This window comes from Pseudorca crassidens, chromosome X (assembly GCF_039906515.1).
Source record: "Pseudorca crassidens isolate mPseCra1 chromosome X, mPseCra1.hap1, whole genome shotgun sequence".
NCBI classification, from domain to species: Eukaryota; Metazoa; Chordata; class Mammalia; order Artiodactyla; family Delphinidae; genus Pseudorca; species Pseudorca crassidens.
Window position 1 is genome coordinate 128,828,174 of NC_090317.1, and position 17,511 is coordinate 128,845,684.

At 46.7% G+C, this 17,511-nt stretch overlaps 1 protein-coding gene across 1 annotated transcript in view; it reads left to right on the forward strand.

The window, feature by feature from the left end:
• The window catches only part of LOC137216944 (anosmin-1-like), a 190,082-nt gene that overhangs the window by 142,214 nt on the left and 30,357 nt on the right, over window positions 1–17,511 (forward strand). The window contains exons 5-7 of the mRNA XM_067723069.1: window positions 1,465–1,649; window positions 4,140–4,269; window positions 16,299–16,504. Coding sequence (XP_067579170.1) covers window positions 1,465–1,649; window positions 4,140–4,269; window positions 16,299–16,504 — 521 coding nt within the window. The remainder of the gene's footprint in view (window positions 1–1,464; window positions 1,650–4,139; window positions 4,270–16,298; window positions 16,505–17,511) is intronic.

The following is a 17,511-nucleotide window of genomic DNA, read 5'->3' on the forward strand; positions in this document are numbered from 1 at the left end:
GCTTCTCATTGCACTGGCTTCTCTTGTTGTGGAGCACGGGCTCTAGGCGTGCAGGCTTCAGTAGTTGTGGCTCGTGGGCTCAGTAGTTGTGGCTCGCGGGCTCTAGAGCGCAGGCTCAGTAGTTGTGGCGCACGGGCTTAGTTGCTCTGTGGCATGTGGGATCTTCCCGGACCAGGGCTCGAACCCATGTCCCCTGCATTGGCAGGCGGATTCTTAACCTCTGCACCACCAGGGAAGTCCTAGAAAATAGTTTTTAAGAGTCAGTGAGCTTTTGAGCAGATATACATATGCCATTTTAAAATTATCCACCTCTGTCCACCTCAGTGTTCAATGCCTTTAAAAGTTCCCAGCACAAGATTTGTCTTGGATCAAGATCAGAATGAAATGAGTTGAATTCAGCCGCATCACTAACATGCATCAGAGCTTATGTTTTGTATTTGCGCATTTTCTAGTTTTCTCAGTTTAAACTCAAGAAACGGAAAAATGAATGCAGCGTTCTGAGCTAACCATTTCCAATGCTCAGCTGTCAGTGCTTTAGGCAAATACTCGTTCTCAGCAGAGAATGATTTTAATGCAGCTGGTGTTCTGGGTTTGGATGGCATTGAACATCGTGATGCCATAGACTCGACCTAATTCAGTTAGTTTCATATGTCCTGTTAGTATTATAAATTGGTTTTAAAACTCCCTTTCCATGACGGCTGCTATTTCGAACCGTGGTTCTTAAATCTTTCAGTTACCAGGCAACTTGCATGCACTGTAGGGGGAAAAGGGATCAAAATGATGAACTACTTCCCAGTGAGGCACCTGCGAGGGACTTCTGAAGCCAGGCACTCACTCATGCCCAAACCAAACATTAGCAATTCACCTTTTTCCAATTTTAGACGGTAAGTCAGTAGGGCAGAGGTCCAGCAGTCAGTTGGGGAATCCACAAGACTCATGCTTCGGAAACCATTCTTGTAAGATTGGACCACGTGAGACGATTGGGCTTTATGATGTTTTCCTTAAGAGGAAAACTCGCTCAGATAGAGAGGAGAGCAAACTTGAGAACCGTGCTTTAGGGACCCTGGGATCTGTCGGCAGAGACGGAGCGTGTTACGTGGGAAAGAGGGCTCAAGCCTCCTCCTGACTGTCGCCCCGTGTGGATTCCGGGTTAGCCTCCAGTGGTGCAGCTTGGTAATAGGATTTACTTGGAAGAACACGCATAAAGGCATTGCTCTAGAGGTGACCTTTTTCAGAATCAGGACTCCGTTTAGACCCTCTAAAAAACTGGGAGAGCGAAACTGAACTTCGTGTCAGGAGATTTCAAATGTGAACCCCTGATAGGGAGGAGCTGCTTTTAAGAAAGGAAATAGAGGATCCGTTGTCACGAGATGAGATTTGTCTCTTCCGTAGATTTTCTTTCTCAACTTTCGCCGCGCTCCGAGTCACACACGGGCTGTTTTAACTGGCGCGGTTCTGTTTCAGGTGTCCCCCTGAAGCCCAGGAAGGAGTTACGATTCACAGAACTGCAGTCCGGGCAGCTGGAGATTAAGTGGTCCTCAAAATTCAACATTTCAATTGAGCCTGTGATCTACGTGGTACAGAGAAGATGGAATTATGGAATCCATCCCAGTGAAGACGACTCCACGCATTGGCAGACGGTAGCCCAGGTTAGTGCTTCATAGGCATTGCTTTCCCCTTGAGGCGGTGTCTCCTTCGCCTACAGAGAGAAACTGAGCTTGCTGTGCCGCGGTCAGAACAACCCGAGCGCCGAAATCACGTAACGCAAGGTGGACGTGCCCTGCGTGTGGGCGGAAGACGGGATGGGCTCTGTAGGCGTAACCGGGTACCACGAGAAACTTGGCTTCATGTGTTCACAGCGCACGTGGAAGGGAGACGGTTTTCTAATGAGTGTTCACATTTATTCCGAGAAGTACGCTTCCTTGAGATAAACTTAAAACCGACTAGAGTGAGGGAAATGCAACACCCGTAGGACTCGCCAATGTGCTAGTTGATCATCTCAACGCCTTCTCCTCTATTTCTCCTACATTTAAGCCTTTATTCCGCATGGGACTCTCGTGGCGGGAGGAAGATTCATATCACACAACTACTTAGTGGGAAGCGGCCAGCAGCTCATCAATCTCCCCTTAGTGCTTTCTTCTTCTCGGTCAGCTTACCAACTGGGAGGCCACCTGGATGGAGTTTATCTTCCCAGTGCTTTACCTCCTCTGTCTTGTGAATGTGAAAAGCAAAATATTTTCTTTCTTTTTAAGAGCTGTTAAATGGACTACCAGCTGCAGGCAGACTCCACGGATGGAGGAAAGAATAAATTCTCAATACACAACTGCTTCATGCTTTTCAGCAACTGAAATGCCTTCTCTACATGTAGGTCTATAGGGGGAAATTCTGTCCTGAAGTTGATCAGGTCATTTTTTCCTCCAAGGACAAGATTCCCATGATTTTTTTTCAGTAAATATAAAATAAATGTCAGCGTTCAGGTGTTTAGGAGAAGAATTTGGTCCCTTTCGCAACAGTAGCATCTCAGAAAGGATAGACACTAAAATAATTTAAATACCACCCAAATCAATGAGAAATGTGATGTTAAGAGAAACATCTTAAATTAGGGGGGACGAAAAATGGTCAGATAAATTTAGCAAGTCTATTCCACACCTATTTTGTTAAAAAATTGTGTTTTAACAAAACATAAAGATGTTCAGAATACAGCCTGAAATTATATTTGGTTTACACGGCATTCTCCCTTAAACAATTGCTACAGTATCATTTGTAACTTTTCCAAATTATGCAATTTCCAAATATTTCCAAATTATAAATTTGAAGATTTATGAAAGTAACTGATGATAAGCCCTTCTCTTTCATATCCTCTTATTCGGAGAGAGGAAAGACCTTGCACTATCATTTCTGTTATTATTACTATTTTCACTAGTTAATACCACATGTAATGCTTCCTTTCTCTGTCTGCTGAATGCTGTGGCTAGCATGCTGGCTTTAATTCCTTAAATTGAAAGCTAAAACTAGACAAACAAGTCAGTGAAAATGTTATCTCAAATTCTGCCAAACGAGGTAGAAAGCCACACTTGAAGTCATCTTCTTCCTTTCATCTCGGAAATGCTTACCTTCTTTTGAATGTTAAAATACACATGACGATCCTTTTCAGTAAGTTATTATAAACTCAGCTTTAGGAGGGTTTCAGTTCAGTTCTGTTTTCCAGTTTTATCCACCGAGCGCCAAGCTGAGCTCAGCACTTGGCACACGTGAGGCGTAGAACTCGGGCGTCTATCCCTCGGAGTCAAGGCCAAGGTTTCACGTCTACCCTAGGACGTTGCTGGAAGCAGGCCTATTGCCCTGAGTTTGATGAAGGGGAGGGCAGTGGGAAGATGCTCAAGTTGTTTGATATCTTGGGACGTAGCTGTAGGGACAGCAAGACCTGTGGAGCTGTCCCATTGTCCAGTTTTCTTCTCTTGGACGAAACATCCCTCACCCTTCAGGAACACGACTCTTTGCAGATCTTTTTCTTGGACGAAACATCCCTCACCCTTCAGGAACATCCCTCACCCTTTTCTTGGACGAAACATCCCTCACCCTTCAGGAACACGACTCTTTGCAGATCTTACATGATTTACTCAAATTAAACAAAAAAGTCTTGGGTTGCAATGTACTTCCAGAATTTAAGCGTGTGGGTTCACGTCCATACTTCCAAAATTATATTTGGCGAGCAAGTAGGAGGCATTTCCCTTCTATAAACTAAAGTCGATTTCATTTTCTCTATACTGTAATGATTCCTTCATGTATTTATTCATTCGTAAGTATAATTTATTGATGAAATCTCTCCAATGCTGTATTTAGTCACCAGATTTTAAAACAGCCCAAGCATTTGTCACGAGATTTTGACTTCCAGAGAGCTTTGACTCTTCGAGGTGAAATACCTATGAATGGAATCAAGCAGTTGGAACCTTCCCTAGGAATTCCTTGGTCCCCGACAGCCCCTCCCCTACCGGAGCAGGACGGGTTGCTCTCATCCAGGAGGGCAGGGCACGGCGAGGCTGTGTTGCATGGGCTGATAAGTGCGTGTGTTTCTAAAACAGACCTGACGGGCACGTCAGGATAAAGGGGATCTCTGTGCTCTGTGACTTTCCCCTCAGACCACGGATGAGCGGGTCCAACTGACCGACATACGGCCCAGCAGGTGGTACCAGTTCCGCGTGGCAGCCGTGAACGTGCACGGGACCCGAGGCTTCACCGCCCCCAGCAAACACTTCCGCTCCTCCAAAGGTCAGTATCGCTTGCCTGTCCCTCTATGTCCAACTCGCCATGGGGGCGCATCCACCTCATCTCCAGGTTCTTACGTGTGGTTGGCCAACAGGTGGCTGTGCTGTGCTTAGCAAACGGGACCAGATGGGTCTGAAGGTGCCGGCGAATTTGTGATTAGGACCATCCCTGGGCTTTTACCTCTGAGAGACTGCAGAAGATAATGTGATGGGGTTTTCTCAACTCTGAAGTCATGGTTTTCCATGATCAACTTCCGTTGGCTCTCTCAATATATTCTGAGTCAAGCACCATTCAATTAATTTTTGGAGAGAAAGGTTTACTTTCTGCTACATCAGACTATGCAGGTTTCTTGAAACCGTTGCTATACTGAGTGTGAATTAATCTCTTTTGTTTCATAAGAGGCAGAATTTAAATCCCTCCCGAGTCACTTTATCATGGCTATCATTTTGTTCAGTTCCTACTTCAGTGCTATTTTAAAACCTCTGTGGGATCCGATGAATACTAACTATATTACATGTGTGGTTAGTTTAGTCTGTGATAGTGGGAGGACATCATTTGACTGGGTATTAATAATAGCTCCGTGTTTATTTCTCCAGTTGTGTTGAGATGGCTGTGTGCGCTCTGAATTAATGATACATCTGCCTGGCTCATAGCGAGGGCCAGCTTCATGGATAGAGGTTCGTCCACTGATTCCCTTACTAACCAGCAGTTATCCTCTTAGGGAGCTCGTTTAAGTTTATTTTAAGAATACATTATGATATTAATGAAGAATGTGAGACTGGTAACGTCAGTCATGTCTTTCAAAACGGGAAGGTCCGAACCGGCTGCTGTAAATTGCAGCTTCCGCCCCTTTTGGGTAAAATGTATGCTTCCGTCAGTCTGTCCGTTTCTCACCAGATAGTATTGCCACACCTTTCTCTGCACAATCATAGGTCTCAAGTGGGGACCCTGCAAGCAGACCAACTTAGTATTTGAATTCTGTTACGGCGTACGTTGTAGATTTTTAAGTCTTTCTTTTAAAAAGTCCTTTTAAGAAAAAAAAGGTGCAGCGCACACACCCCCGCCAACCCCGAGGCAGATACACTGAGCAGGTCCAAAAATGAAATAAGAAATACAGACGTCAGACCTTCCTTGTCTGAGGACTGTGTCCAAGTGGTCCGAGGACTGAGAGAGGCCGTGGGAATAAATAATTAACAGTGGGTTCAGAGGCAGGGCTCGGTACAGGGCTCGAGAAGCGTTCACGTTGACCTTGGCAGTTCAAATGCGGTCCAGGCGTGCTGCGGTCACAGTGCGTTCCCATCTCCTCCCTTGCCGGCAGGATTGGGGTCTGGCGCTCTCAGATCGTGGCTGCATGTCCAGACATGAGGCAGAGCAGCTCCCAGCCTCTGCAGACAGAGGTGGAATCCCTTTCAGAGTCAGACGGGGTCTGGGCAGAGGCCCTGTGACAGTCCCCGGGGCCGGCCCGGTGCCTGCCAACCGTTCTGGGGAAGGAACAAGGCCGTGCTGTCCCAGCCCTTCCTACATGTCTGAGGACCGTGTATGTCTAGAATTAGAGCAGCATCCCTCACATTTAAACAGGCTTTTGTTGAAGGGAAGTGCACCATTTGGGGGAAACCTTGCAGTCACCATTAAATTGTTCTATTTCTTGGTTTTACAAATATGCCCAACATTCAGCATTCCAGACTTCAGTTCTTGCACTTCTGAAACCTAAACTGTTATGCCTAGAATTTATGGAAGATTCTACTGTTTCCACTGAAGATGCGCCACAGAATGATGGGAATATAATAGACCCACGAAACAGTTGAAAGCATTTTCTCCAGGATGTGGCTAAGGATACATCACCGTTTACAAGGTGGTACCCTGTCTTCCCTCACCTTAGTCAGTTCTCACGAAGCGTAGAACTGTGTCTTACTGGGAAAATAATTTTTAACAGCCTTATTGAAATATAATTTACATACCATAAAATTCACTCATCTTAAGTGTGTTAGCCAGTGATTTTTAGTATTTACCATAAAGTCGTGCAAGTGTCCTTTATACAGTTTTAGAATCCTCCAGGAGCCTCCCTGGCTTACTGGGAGAATTTTAGGGTAGAAATAAAGTGTTTTGGGGTCTTGTTCTATCACTCACGTTTCATTCCCTTTTTTTATTCAACACATGTCTGTTGAGCACCTGCTCTGTGTCAGGCACTGTGCTAGGCACTGAGGTAACAAGTAAAAGACAAAAATGTCTGCCGTTGTGGAAAACACACACACACACACACACACACACGGATTCACTCTCATTGGGGGTGAGAGGAAACAGTAAACAAGATTAATACATAAAACACTCTCATATACTAGGGTAGAGAGTGATAACTGACAGTGCGAAAAATAAAGAACAGACACGGGAGCTGTGGGGAAGGGGGTGCTTTTGTTTTTTCCTATTTCAGGGAGGGCGGCCACAGAAGAGATGCTGTATAAAGGAGTGAAGGGCTGGCCTTGCACCGTCCGAAGGAAGAGCCTTCCGGTTCCAGGGGGTGGAGCCTGAGGGTGGAGCAGAGAAGGGTGCAGACTGGAAGGAAGGAGGGGCTGGGCGCGCTGGGTGTCCAGGGTCACGGCACGGAGCGCCAGTGCAGTGTTCCCGCTCAGAGGGCCCTGCGCTGAGTGAGGAGAGCCCGACAGAGGAAGACGAGCGCTCTACGTTGCCGTTTATATGTGGATCTAAAAAGCACAGCAAACCAGTGACGCAGCAGCAGTAATGAAAGGCGACAGTAACGTGGACAGAGGCAGAAGTCAGCTGTCCGGGGAGCTCATGTGGAAAGGTGACTCTGACAGGCTTTGGGGACTTACCCGTGGCCTGTAGGAAATGACTCCAGGGTCTTTGGTCAGGAACTGCTGGGCGATTGGTGTGACTAAAACAGAGATGACTGAGACAAGAGGGTGTTTCAGGGGAAGACTCTTTTCTTCCTTTGGGGAGGCACATATTTCCAGAAGAGTAATCGTTGCCCAGCCAGTACGACTGCTGTGTTTTAGGGCCTTTCCTGCACACGGGGCTTTTCTGAGGGGTGGACGTACCCCGGTGAAGGACCCTGGACGTGATGGAAACACGAGTAATCAAAGGAGCAGCTGAAGACACAAAAATAACTTTGTTTCTACCTTAAAATTTTCCCGACAGGGCACGGAGGATCTTAACGGGGTAGAGGAATCCTTCTAACATGGGTAGTGGTGGTGGTCACACCCGTAGGAAACACTAGAAATCACTGCTTGCACGCTTGAGTGAACTGTATGGGATATAAATTCTAGTTCAGTAAGACTGTTACATTTTCTTCCCCTAGCAAGCACTTTTGTATATTTGTAAATGCAGTGGAGTAAGATGGGGAGAGACGAGGTGGACCGTTCTGGCAATGTCTTCAGCCGTCAGGCAGGCCTGTCATCCCCTCGCCCCCAGCCCCGTTCTGTGATGCAGCTTCCCGGAGACCACCAGAGGATCTGTGATGACCAGCGCACACACGCGTTTGGTTTGCAGAGCACAAGGACTGAAGTCCGGAATGCGCCTTGCCTTGAGACGTATGGAAGGATGCATGTGCGGTGTGGTTTGTAAAAGCAAATAGCACCACATTTTAACGGTCACTGCAGCGCTTCCAAAAGCGGTGCATTTTCATTTAATTAAAAGCCCACTTATGCCCGCCCTGCTCCAGAACCAACTGGCACTGTACCAGTTGTACGTCTTCTAGTGGTTTAAAATTACTTTAAGAAAGAAATAGTGCTTCCAAAATAGTTGTCTGTGCAAAGGGTAGGCCATTTTCTAGTGCATTTGAACTTGCATATGGGACCAGACTTGATCATTTAAGGCTGGCTCAAGGGAAGGGGCAAGGATCTTTTCCATCTTCCACGAACACCTCTGAAAATAAAAGCAAAATTAAATAGGACGATAAAAAAACTTGGTAAAGTGGGCGTCATTTAGTTTAGTTAGGCCTGCTGCCTGGTATTCATCCTGATTCTCACAGAAAAGCCAAAATTCCTGTCTTTCTCTTCTTTAGGGTTACTTTCAAATACAAAATTACTAGTCTGTGGTTTGCCCGAATAGATTGGTTACTCAGTTAATTTCCCTTTAACTCTTTTTTTTGGTGGTACGCGGGCCTCTCACCACTGTGGCCTCTCCCGTTGCGGAGCACAGGCTCCGGACGCGCAGGCGCAGCGGCCATGGCTCACGGGCCCAGCCGCTCTGCGGCATGTGGGACCTTCCCGGACCGGGTCATGAACCCGTGTCCCCTGCATCGGCAGGCAGACTCTCAACCACTGCACCACCAGGGAAGCCCTCCCTTTAACTCTTATATCTCCCTATAACTTAATCCTAACCCCTTAGAATACCTATTTTCTATAAGAAAATTCTGAGTTGTTCATAGATTGGTAAGTCAGTTTCAGGCTTTTTCTTTCCAGGTGAATACCGTTTCTGGATATTTTTATTGCTAACCCCTGCCAACGCCCCTCCCCAAGGTTGAGGTGATTTTTCTGTATTTACTTATTTAAATGCTCTATACTGTCTTTCTCCCTGGTACTTGAGAAGGAAAGTTGGCTACAACCTTAAAAACTAAAATTACAGATAATTTAATAGACTAATGTATAATGTCCCTTTCTACTTTTTGTCTCTTAATGGAGAAAATGGAAATGGTAACCCTTCCACATGGTGAATTGCCTTCCTAGGCTACTCCTAGGATGAAGCGCTCGCTTTTCTGGGCACCAAGCCTGCCAGACCCTAGGGTCTTGGAAACTTTTCCATCCCGTGGCGTGGGGAGTGAACCCTAGGAAGCAATGGGAGACAGGTGTAGATATGTGTGGAATCACAGGGGCGTTTGCACGTGGGACTCCTGATGCGGGAGATGACCTGCCAGGGACGTGATCCCCAGACGCCCATGCAAGTTAAGGCTCCACATGGAAGCAGTTTACAGAGGCAAGGATCCAGGACACCGGGTGGGCAGGGGCGGGGGTGAGAGGGGAAGGTGACTGGGAAGGGAAGGCGGAACACAAAGGCGCGTTCTCACGCTAGTTGCCACTGTGGGCAGCCCTTCGCCCTCTGGGGAACTGGGGCGTTGCAGGCGGGCTGCTTCTGGGCGTCTGTGTCCTGCACACGCACAGAGCCTGCTCTGGGTGCAGACAGAGGTGTGGTCGTTTACAAGCTGAGCGGACGTGCCCTGAAATAGCACAGGACAGGGGACAGGGGTGGCACCCCGAGAGCGTCTGCTGTCTACCTCTTGGTTTACTCAATATCTACAAGATTCCCGTTACAGACGTGTCTAATGTGTTTTGAATTATGGTTTAAAACAAAGATATGAATAGTTTGATGGACGCAATTTGGCGAGATCATGAAAGGAGCCCCCGTGTTCCCGAATGTGGGACAGACGTAATAGTAAGTGGAGACAGACAGGCCTTTCCAGGCTTGCTTTCTTCCCTCCCGAATCTGCCATCGCCCTTCCCAACATCAGATCCGTTTCACACTGTCGTCCGCTTCTTTGACGAAGCAGCCCCTGATGCTGACCCACAGAGCGCCCCAAAGTGGCGGGCATCAATTTAGAGTGACGCTCTTGCCAGCAGATAACATACTTTGGTATACACTGGTCTTGAACATTCTCTCGATCATGTTGATATTTACGGACAGGGCAAAAAATGTGCACATACTGCATGCTTGGTATTGGAAATATACGTTACTAGTATCACTTCCTGTTGCAAGTGACTGCTTACAAGTTGACTGAATTGGGGAAATAAAGGGCTACAGAGACTTCTGTGTGTCGACATCAGCAGTGGAAGCAGGAAGACGGACGGTTTTGTGCATTATGGTAAGCAAAGCCCAGCTTCATTTTCTTGCGTGTTGCCAAAAGCACACAGACGTTGGTCTGGATGTTTGAGGCTAGTCCGTATCCATGTAACACTGAATAATGTGCTTTTAGGAGATCTTACGAAGACAAATTAAAAAATCCACCTTCCGTTGTCATTAACCTAATACGTCTTCTAATGTACATAATACAGTTATTATATTCACCTCCTTCCAAGTTCAGAGTTTTCCATCCATCTTTCCCTCCTTATTTCCCCATGTGTACAGGATACATTAAAAAGCAGAAGAAAAGCAGACGTTGTTTTCACAGCATACGAGCATCACACGGGATGTTATTCCACGCATACATTATGGAGTGTTGGAAAGCGGGAACAGACTCCACTGTGGTCATAAAGGTCCCTGTCGCTCCACGGGGACCCATGACTTGCTATGCAGCTGCTCTGTGTGCCATTTCCACTGGACGACACTGTGCTGAGCACATGTCCTGAAACTATGTAATAGCTGGAAATTTGCCTGCCGTGCAGCTTCTGCAGCTCCCCTAAGTTGTTGTGTGTCTAGATACTGCAGGGGGATTTCTTTCTTCTCCTTCCCTTCCCTTCCCTTCTCTTCCCTTCCCCTTTCCCTTTCCCTTTCCCTCCCCTCCCTTCCCCTCCCCTCCCCTCCCCTCCCCTCCCCTCCCTTCCCCCCTTCCCTTCCCTTCCCTTCCCTTCCTCCTTCCCTTCCTTTCCCTTCCCTTCTCTTTCTTTCTTCCTTCCTTTCTTTCCTGTCTTTCTGTCTTTCTTTTCTTTTTCTTTTTTTTTGTTAATGAAGGAAGTAAAATTATTCCAGCCGCTGTGTCTGGAAAGAAAAACCAGTTTAAATATCAGAACTAACCTACGAATTAGCTGGAGAACGTGTGACTGGTTATATCATTGCTTTAAAACTCTAACTGCCCTTGATCACCGCCCCACACCTAAGAGGCAGTGCTCTGATGCATTTCAAATGGGAAGTCTGTTCCCTGGACATCGTTTGAGGAACTCAAATAAGTAATAAAATTAACATTCATGCTCTTAAAGCATATCTCGTTCCTCTCTCTGTGTCTCTGTGTATGTACATTTCTTCATGATTGTGTATTTATAAAGGTCTCTCTTTTTTTACGGAAGTAGAGTTGATTTACAATATTGTGTTAGTTTCAGGGGTAGAGCAAAGTGATTCAGTTATAAGTATATATGTTTTCAGATTATTGTCTCTTGTAGGTCATTACAAGATACTGAGTTTAGCTCCCCGTGCTGCACAGTAGGTCCTGCTGTTTATTTTATATATGGTATGTGTATCTGCCAGTCCCAAACTCCTGATTGACCCCTCCCCGCCTTTCCCCTTTGGTACCCGTAAGTTTGTTTTCTGTCTGTGAGTCTGTCTCTGTTTTGTCGATGGACTCATTTGTGCCACATTTTCGATTCCACGTGCAAGTGGTATCCTATGATGCTTGCCTTCCTCTGTCTGACTTCCTTCACTGAGTACGACCATCTAAAGGTCTCTCTCTTTACTGCCGTTTGCACCCCACTCTGCTGTTGCACTAACGCGCGGCTGGGTCTCCGTGTTTAACCAACAGGATCGTCTGGACACGTGGAGGCGCGCCTGCCTCACAATAAGTGATGGGCTTTCTCCTGGGATGGCAGGAAGGGCTCCTTTCCCATGAGAGTTCACATCAGTGTGATAATAGCCTGCCTTTCTGCAGGGGTGACAAGTGATTTCATTTGGCGCTTTACCCATCGTAGGGCGTAAAGCTGTTCTACCGTGCGTGTTACTTTGTCACAAAAGGGTCAGAGATGCAACCGTAAATCTATCCGCTGAAACCCAAAGCTTCCATCTTCCTTTGCCAAAAGCACTACATAGGATCGTTAATAAAAGGAACTATTTTTTCTCCAAGGCTGAAGTTGGTTATTCCTGCTAAACATCGAAGATACCTTTGCCCTGGAAATCATGCAAACTGTAAAAGGAGCTAATACGGGCTTCCTATTACATTTATCTTTGAAAGTGTACTTGCTGCCTGCTTTGTGAGTTGTGTTTCTGCAGATAATTGGGAAGGTTGCAAAGAGGGAGTGGATGAAGCAGAAAGAGAAGTGAGATGGGAGAGAAATGCTCTCACTTAAGCTTCAGAGGGAGGGGTCAGGGGAGCTCTGGTCTTGTGATGTGCCTCTGACCTTCTCCCCCTACACTCTTGAACTAGTGAATTAAACTCTCTGATCCTCAGTTTCCTCATCTGCAAAATGGGAACAAAAGGCCAACATTAAAAAAACAAAGCACAACCATATGCATATAAAATTGGAAATAAGCTGTGCTTATGTCCAGTTCCAAGAGACTAAATGGTGTCATTGCTTTGGAAAGACTCTAGCTCCGGGGTTGACCCGGAGCCACAGTCCATGGCCTGTGGTCCATATTTGGCCTGCCGCCTGTTTCTACAGATAGCGTTTCACTAGCACAGAGCCGTGCTCATTTGTTTCCATATTATCTGCAGCTCCTTTCAAGCTACGACAGCAGAGTGGATTAGTTGCAACAGAGACTGTCTGGTCTGCAAAGCCTTGATATTCACTGTCTGCCCCTTTACAGAAAAAGGCTTTCAATCCCTGTGCCAGACTGTAATGGGCACTTTCCCCAGCAAAGGGCTTCACATGTTGACTTTCTGTAGAGACAGTGGCCCATCGTGATGATGATGATGATGTTGATGTTGATAACAGATGTAGAGATGTGGCCTGAAACCCCTCTTTCTCCCCTCATTGTCATTCTCACACCTGGCTCTGCCACCAGTTATGTGAATGACCTCGGGCAGGTCACTCTACCTATCCAACCCTTAAGATCCTTACCAGTTTTTTTTTTTTTTTAAAGTTCATAAATAAATTATAAAATCCCTTAGAGCTTTATCATAATGTGGAGTTTCTATATGCATATAATTTTTTCCACAAGCTTCCAACTGCATTTCAATGTTTTAACAGAATTAAAACATTATGTAAACTGAAAGAAAAGATTTTGTATATTTCAACAAAGTGAATATACTTGATTTCACACTGCAGGGAACCATTTCACAAGGCAGTGAATGACAGCAATCTGGGAATTTGTTGGGACTGAATGAAATCCTTCAGATGAGACAAACAGGACAGACTCTCTCATCTGAAGTCTTCAGTGACTAGACAGATAAATGAGTAGCTCGTTTACAGAGGATAATTGGGGCGATAACCTCTGCTATTCCCCTTTGACTTTAAAATTTTAAAAAGTAGTTATTTGGGGGGAGAAAGAGATTGGGGGTGTCTCACGTTGGTAATGGAAGTACGCCACCTGGGTATTGTGAGTACTCAAATGGGCCTTACTTTTAAGGAAATGTGAAGCAAATATTACTAATTCATTTATTTGAAAGTACTACTTCCTAATGCCATTGTCATAAATTACGTTGTTTCATATTTTATCACGTTTCATAAACTAGATGATGTTTTTCTGAATTATGATCACATCTAAGGTATGAGGAATTTTTCCAGGGCAGTAAGAAATGATATCATGAATGAAGTAGATGAGGGAAATGATGAAATACTGAATACCAGTTGCCTTCCTTAAACCTGGAATTTCTTTAGAAAAGGAGGTGACTTTGAGCTTGTCCTGCGAACCTAGACTCTCTGGAAGATTCACATAACTACTTATTTCCAGCATATAGACATCCAGGTGCATCACTGAAAACGTGAATGGCTGTAATCACCTTTACACGTTGTAATTTTTCTCTTGCTCTGAAGTCATGCTGAGCTTGCCAGCCAGCCTTCTGTAAGAAAGGTCTGCAGTAACCTGTCATAGGTTAAGGACTGACTCATGCCGCAGAGGTTGATCTTAAGGGCCTTGGAGAATACCAAAGTAGGAGAAAATCACGGTGAAATTCTGCTGGTGCGCGGAGGAAAGCACATGGAACTGTTTTGAGTAGGGTGACATCTGGTCAACCTACAGTAGGTACAGCCTCTCGGTGGCGGGGGCAGGGAGGGAGGGAGGCGTTTAGGCTAAACCGGTGGAAAAGCTTCAGTAGCTCTTGGTTTTCATCTCCACGTAATCAGATGGGAACCAGTGTGGTCAGAGCAGCAGGCTCAGGTGGGGACAGGAAAGGAGGTTTGGGAGGTTATGTGTGGTGAGAATGCACAGGACTTTGGGGAGGCTGCCAGCACGTTGACTCTAAGTGAGACTGGAGGCCATCGAGAGCTTCCAAGCTGAAGAGCCTCAGCTTGTGTCGTAAAAACCACCAGCTGCCGCACTGAGAACGGCCCGGAGGCCTTTGCCGTCATCAGGGAGCAAAGGCAAAGGCTTGGCACACGGTGTTATGCTGGTGGAAACAGTAAGATCCCAGATAGATTTCTGAAGGCACTGCTAGCCCAAGGAATGAAAGCAGAAGAGGCATACGACCTCGAGGTTTGGCGCGGGAGCAGCGGGAAGGAGGGATTCGTGTTTACTGAGAGGGGGCGTCTGTGGGGGGCAGCAGGGGCTGGGAGGGACGGGGACTTCGGTCTTGGGCACATTCCTTTCAAGCCGCCTCTGAGACCTCCAGGTGTAGCTGATGCAAAGACCCTTGAGTACTTGAAGTTCAGGGGTTTTAAAGCTGTGACTGGTGAGATCTCTAGAGATTGGGTACAGATGCCAAGAGGCCCCCGAGTTCAGAGGCCAGATGCTCCCCCGCTTAGCGGCGGTGGGATGGGGAGGCCAGGAGGGGGGAGGCTGAGGAGGGTCAAGGGACCAGAGGGACAGCCAGTGGGGAGCGGAGGCAGGCGGAGACCACGATGCAGGGTGAAAGCAGTGAGGCGTGTCGCGCCTCCGTGGGGATGACCAGAGTGGGGCTCCCAGGGGCTCCGCAGAACCAGCAGAGCGAGGAGGGCCGTGCTTCCTGAGCCCGTGATAACAGGACCCAGCACTTCCCTCCTCGCGGGAGCCAGGGGCTGTTTACACCTTTGCCTGGCCGCCACCAGGTGCAGGACTGTCCAGCTTCTGATCTACTTCAGAGTCGCGTGTGTGCGTTACATACAAGTGTGTATTTTACATAAAACATGAACATATATTGAACGTGGATATATCCATGGGCCACACCTGCACTCGCTGAATCAGCATACCTCAGTATAAGTCTTGGGCGCTCCCAGAGGGTTCCTCACGGTGACCATTTGAGAACCACTTTGGTCAGGCATGTCAGGTAATGTGCATTGGATGAGCCATTAGCCTAGGAAAGCAACTACAAAGCTTTAAAAAATGACACAGCCCACCACACCTCCAAAACTTATCTATCTTACAGAAGAGCAACAGAGTTTTAAAAAATAATTCATGCTTCCATCATCCCTGAAACACAAACCATCCCAAGGGTAAAACCATGGCTATTTTCCGCCAGTCTTCTTTGTTTATATGGAGTTAGATAGCGCTTCTTTGCCCCTCTGATGCAGATGGTATTAGAATTAGAATTATTGACAGCATTTTTCCGGGCAGGCGTCTTAAAACAAAACCATCTGTAAATCATTTGTGGTGAGCGGCTGGCTCCATTTGTGGCAAAAAAATGAAGGAAAGACCCTCAGCTTTACACGTACTTAGTCATCTTCGTATATAGATTTCAAATGGAGGTTTGTAGAGAAATCATTCCAGAACCTAATCTCTCTCCTGACAGCTGAGACGGTTTTGGCTTATGCGACAAACTAGAAATGGTGAAACTATAAAAATGTTACCCGTCTGTCATCCACTTTGTAATGTGGCGAAAAAATGAATGGTTTGTTTTTGCTGATGTTTTCACATCACCCTTAACTTTTGATTGAAGGATCTAAAGCTCCAGGACCGCTCGGGTGAAAACAGTTATTCGAATGAGCTGGTCCTAGATTTCTGCCTTTTCTTTTCAGAATTTTCAAAGGCATTTCAACCTTGCTGACCTATTTAATGCCAACCAACCGACATGGAATTTGACCATGTTTTACAGAACTCTATCCATTTCGGTACAGTGAAAATTTGGCTGTGTTGTAGCGGTATGGAAGTGCCTAGATTACAAATATGGCCCAAACACATTGCTCTTACTGTTCTATAGGTTGTTTTTCAGTTTGAGGCTTAAGAAGGGGATCTTCCTTAGTGCTTATCTTCAGCTATTCTCCACATCAAGGGCAGTCTTCCTGCATCGACCCTGTAGTCATTACATGTACAGAGGCGATGCTTTTGTGGTCATCCTGGGCCCTTGTGTCTTTCTCCTGGGATTTCAGATCCATCTGCACCACCGGCCCCAGCCAACCTCCGGCTTGCAAACTCCACCATCAACAGTGATGGAAGCGTGACTGTGACGATCGTTTGGGATCTCCCCGAGGAACCAGACATCCCAGTGCATCACTACAAAGTCTTCTGGAGCTGGACGGTCAGCGGCAAGTCACTTGTGCCAACGAAGAAGAAGAGGAGAAAGACCACGGGTGGGGTGAGTGAGAACCAGGGGGAAGAGGCCCATCTCCTCGCAGTGGTGTTTGAACTCAGGCACCTGGTCTGAGAGTGGCCTCTGCTGAGCCACAAGAGGGACGGATGAGGGACAGGTTCCCATCCCTCCCCTTTGAACGAGGAAGTTCAGAAAACAGAGGACCAGGCCAGCCGTTCAGCCGTGCACACTTTAGGTGACAACAGTTGAGTTCAGTCTGTTGACTTACTCAGATCCAAATGGCTGGTACCACACCGGAAATCAGAGGAACAAAAATGTCTCCATCTTGGGCTTCCCTGGTGGCGCAGTGGTTGAGAGTCCGCCTGCCGATGCAGGGGACACGGGTTTGTGCCCCGGTCCGGGACGATCCCACATGCCACGGAGCGGCTGGGCCCGTGAGCCATGGCCGCTGAGCCTGCGCGTCCGGAGCCTGTGCTCTGCAACTGGAGAGGCCACAACAGTGAGAGGCCCGCACACCGCAAAAAAAAAAAAAAAAATGAACTGTGAATTTAATTATAATTGTGAACAGGCCTAGAGAGCCTTAGTCATAGGTCACTATCTTACGAGTGACGTGTTTTTCTGGATCCACAAGAGGCAAGCTTGGGACTCATTAAAGTTCTCAGTATTAAAATTTGACCAACTGAGAATTACAATCAGGAACTGGAAACATGTTGAAAAACATGAGAAATTGTGAAATTTTCTTCTTGGGGATCAATGTCTTTTCATTTCCTAAGAGTCCATCCTAATATCCGTGAAAACTAAGAGGAGTGGGGATTTTCAAGGAAATGCTCTTTCAAAAGTGAATTCTGTTTTCCTTGTTTGAAGATAATAGTTTAGGAAGAGTGACACAGAACATAACAAGAAACCCTAACTAAAAAGAATTGGGAGTTGGTAGTTCATAGACATCCTGTAGATAAAAGGCAGAAAGGGCACGAAGAGGCACGGTTAGTACCACGGTGGGTGTGGCTGAGAGGCGGCCCAGCCTCACCTGGGAACAGGGACCACGGCCCAGA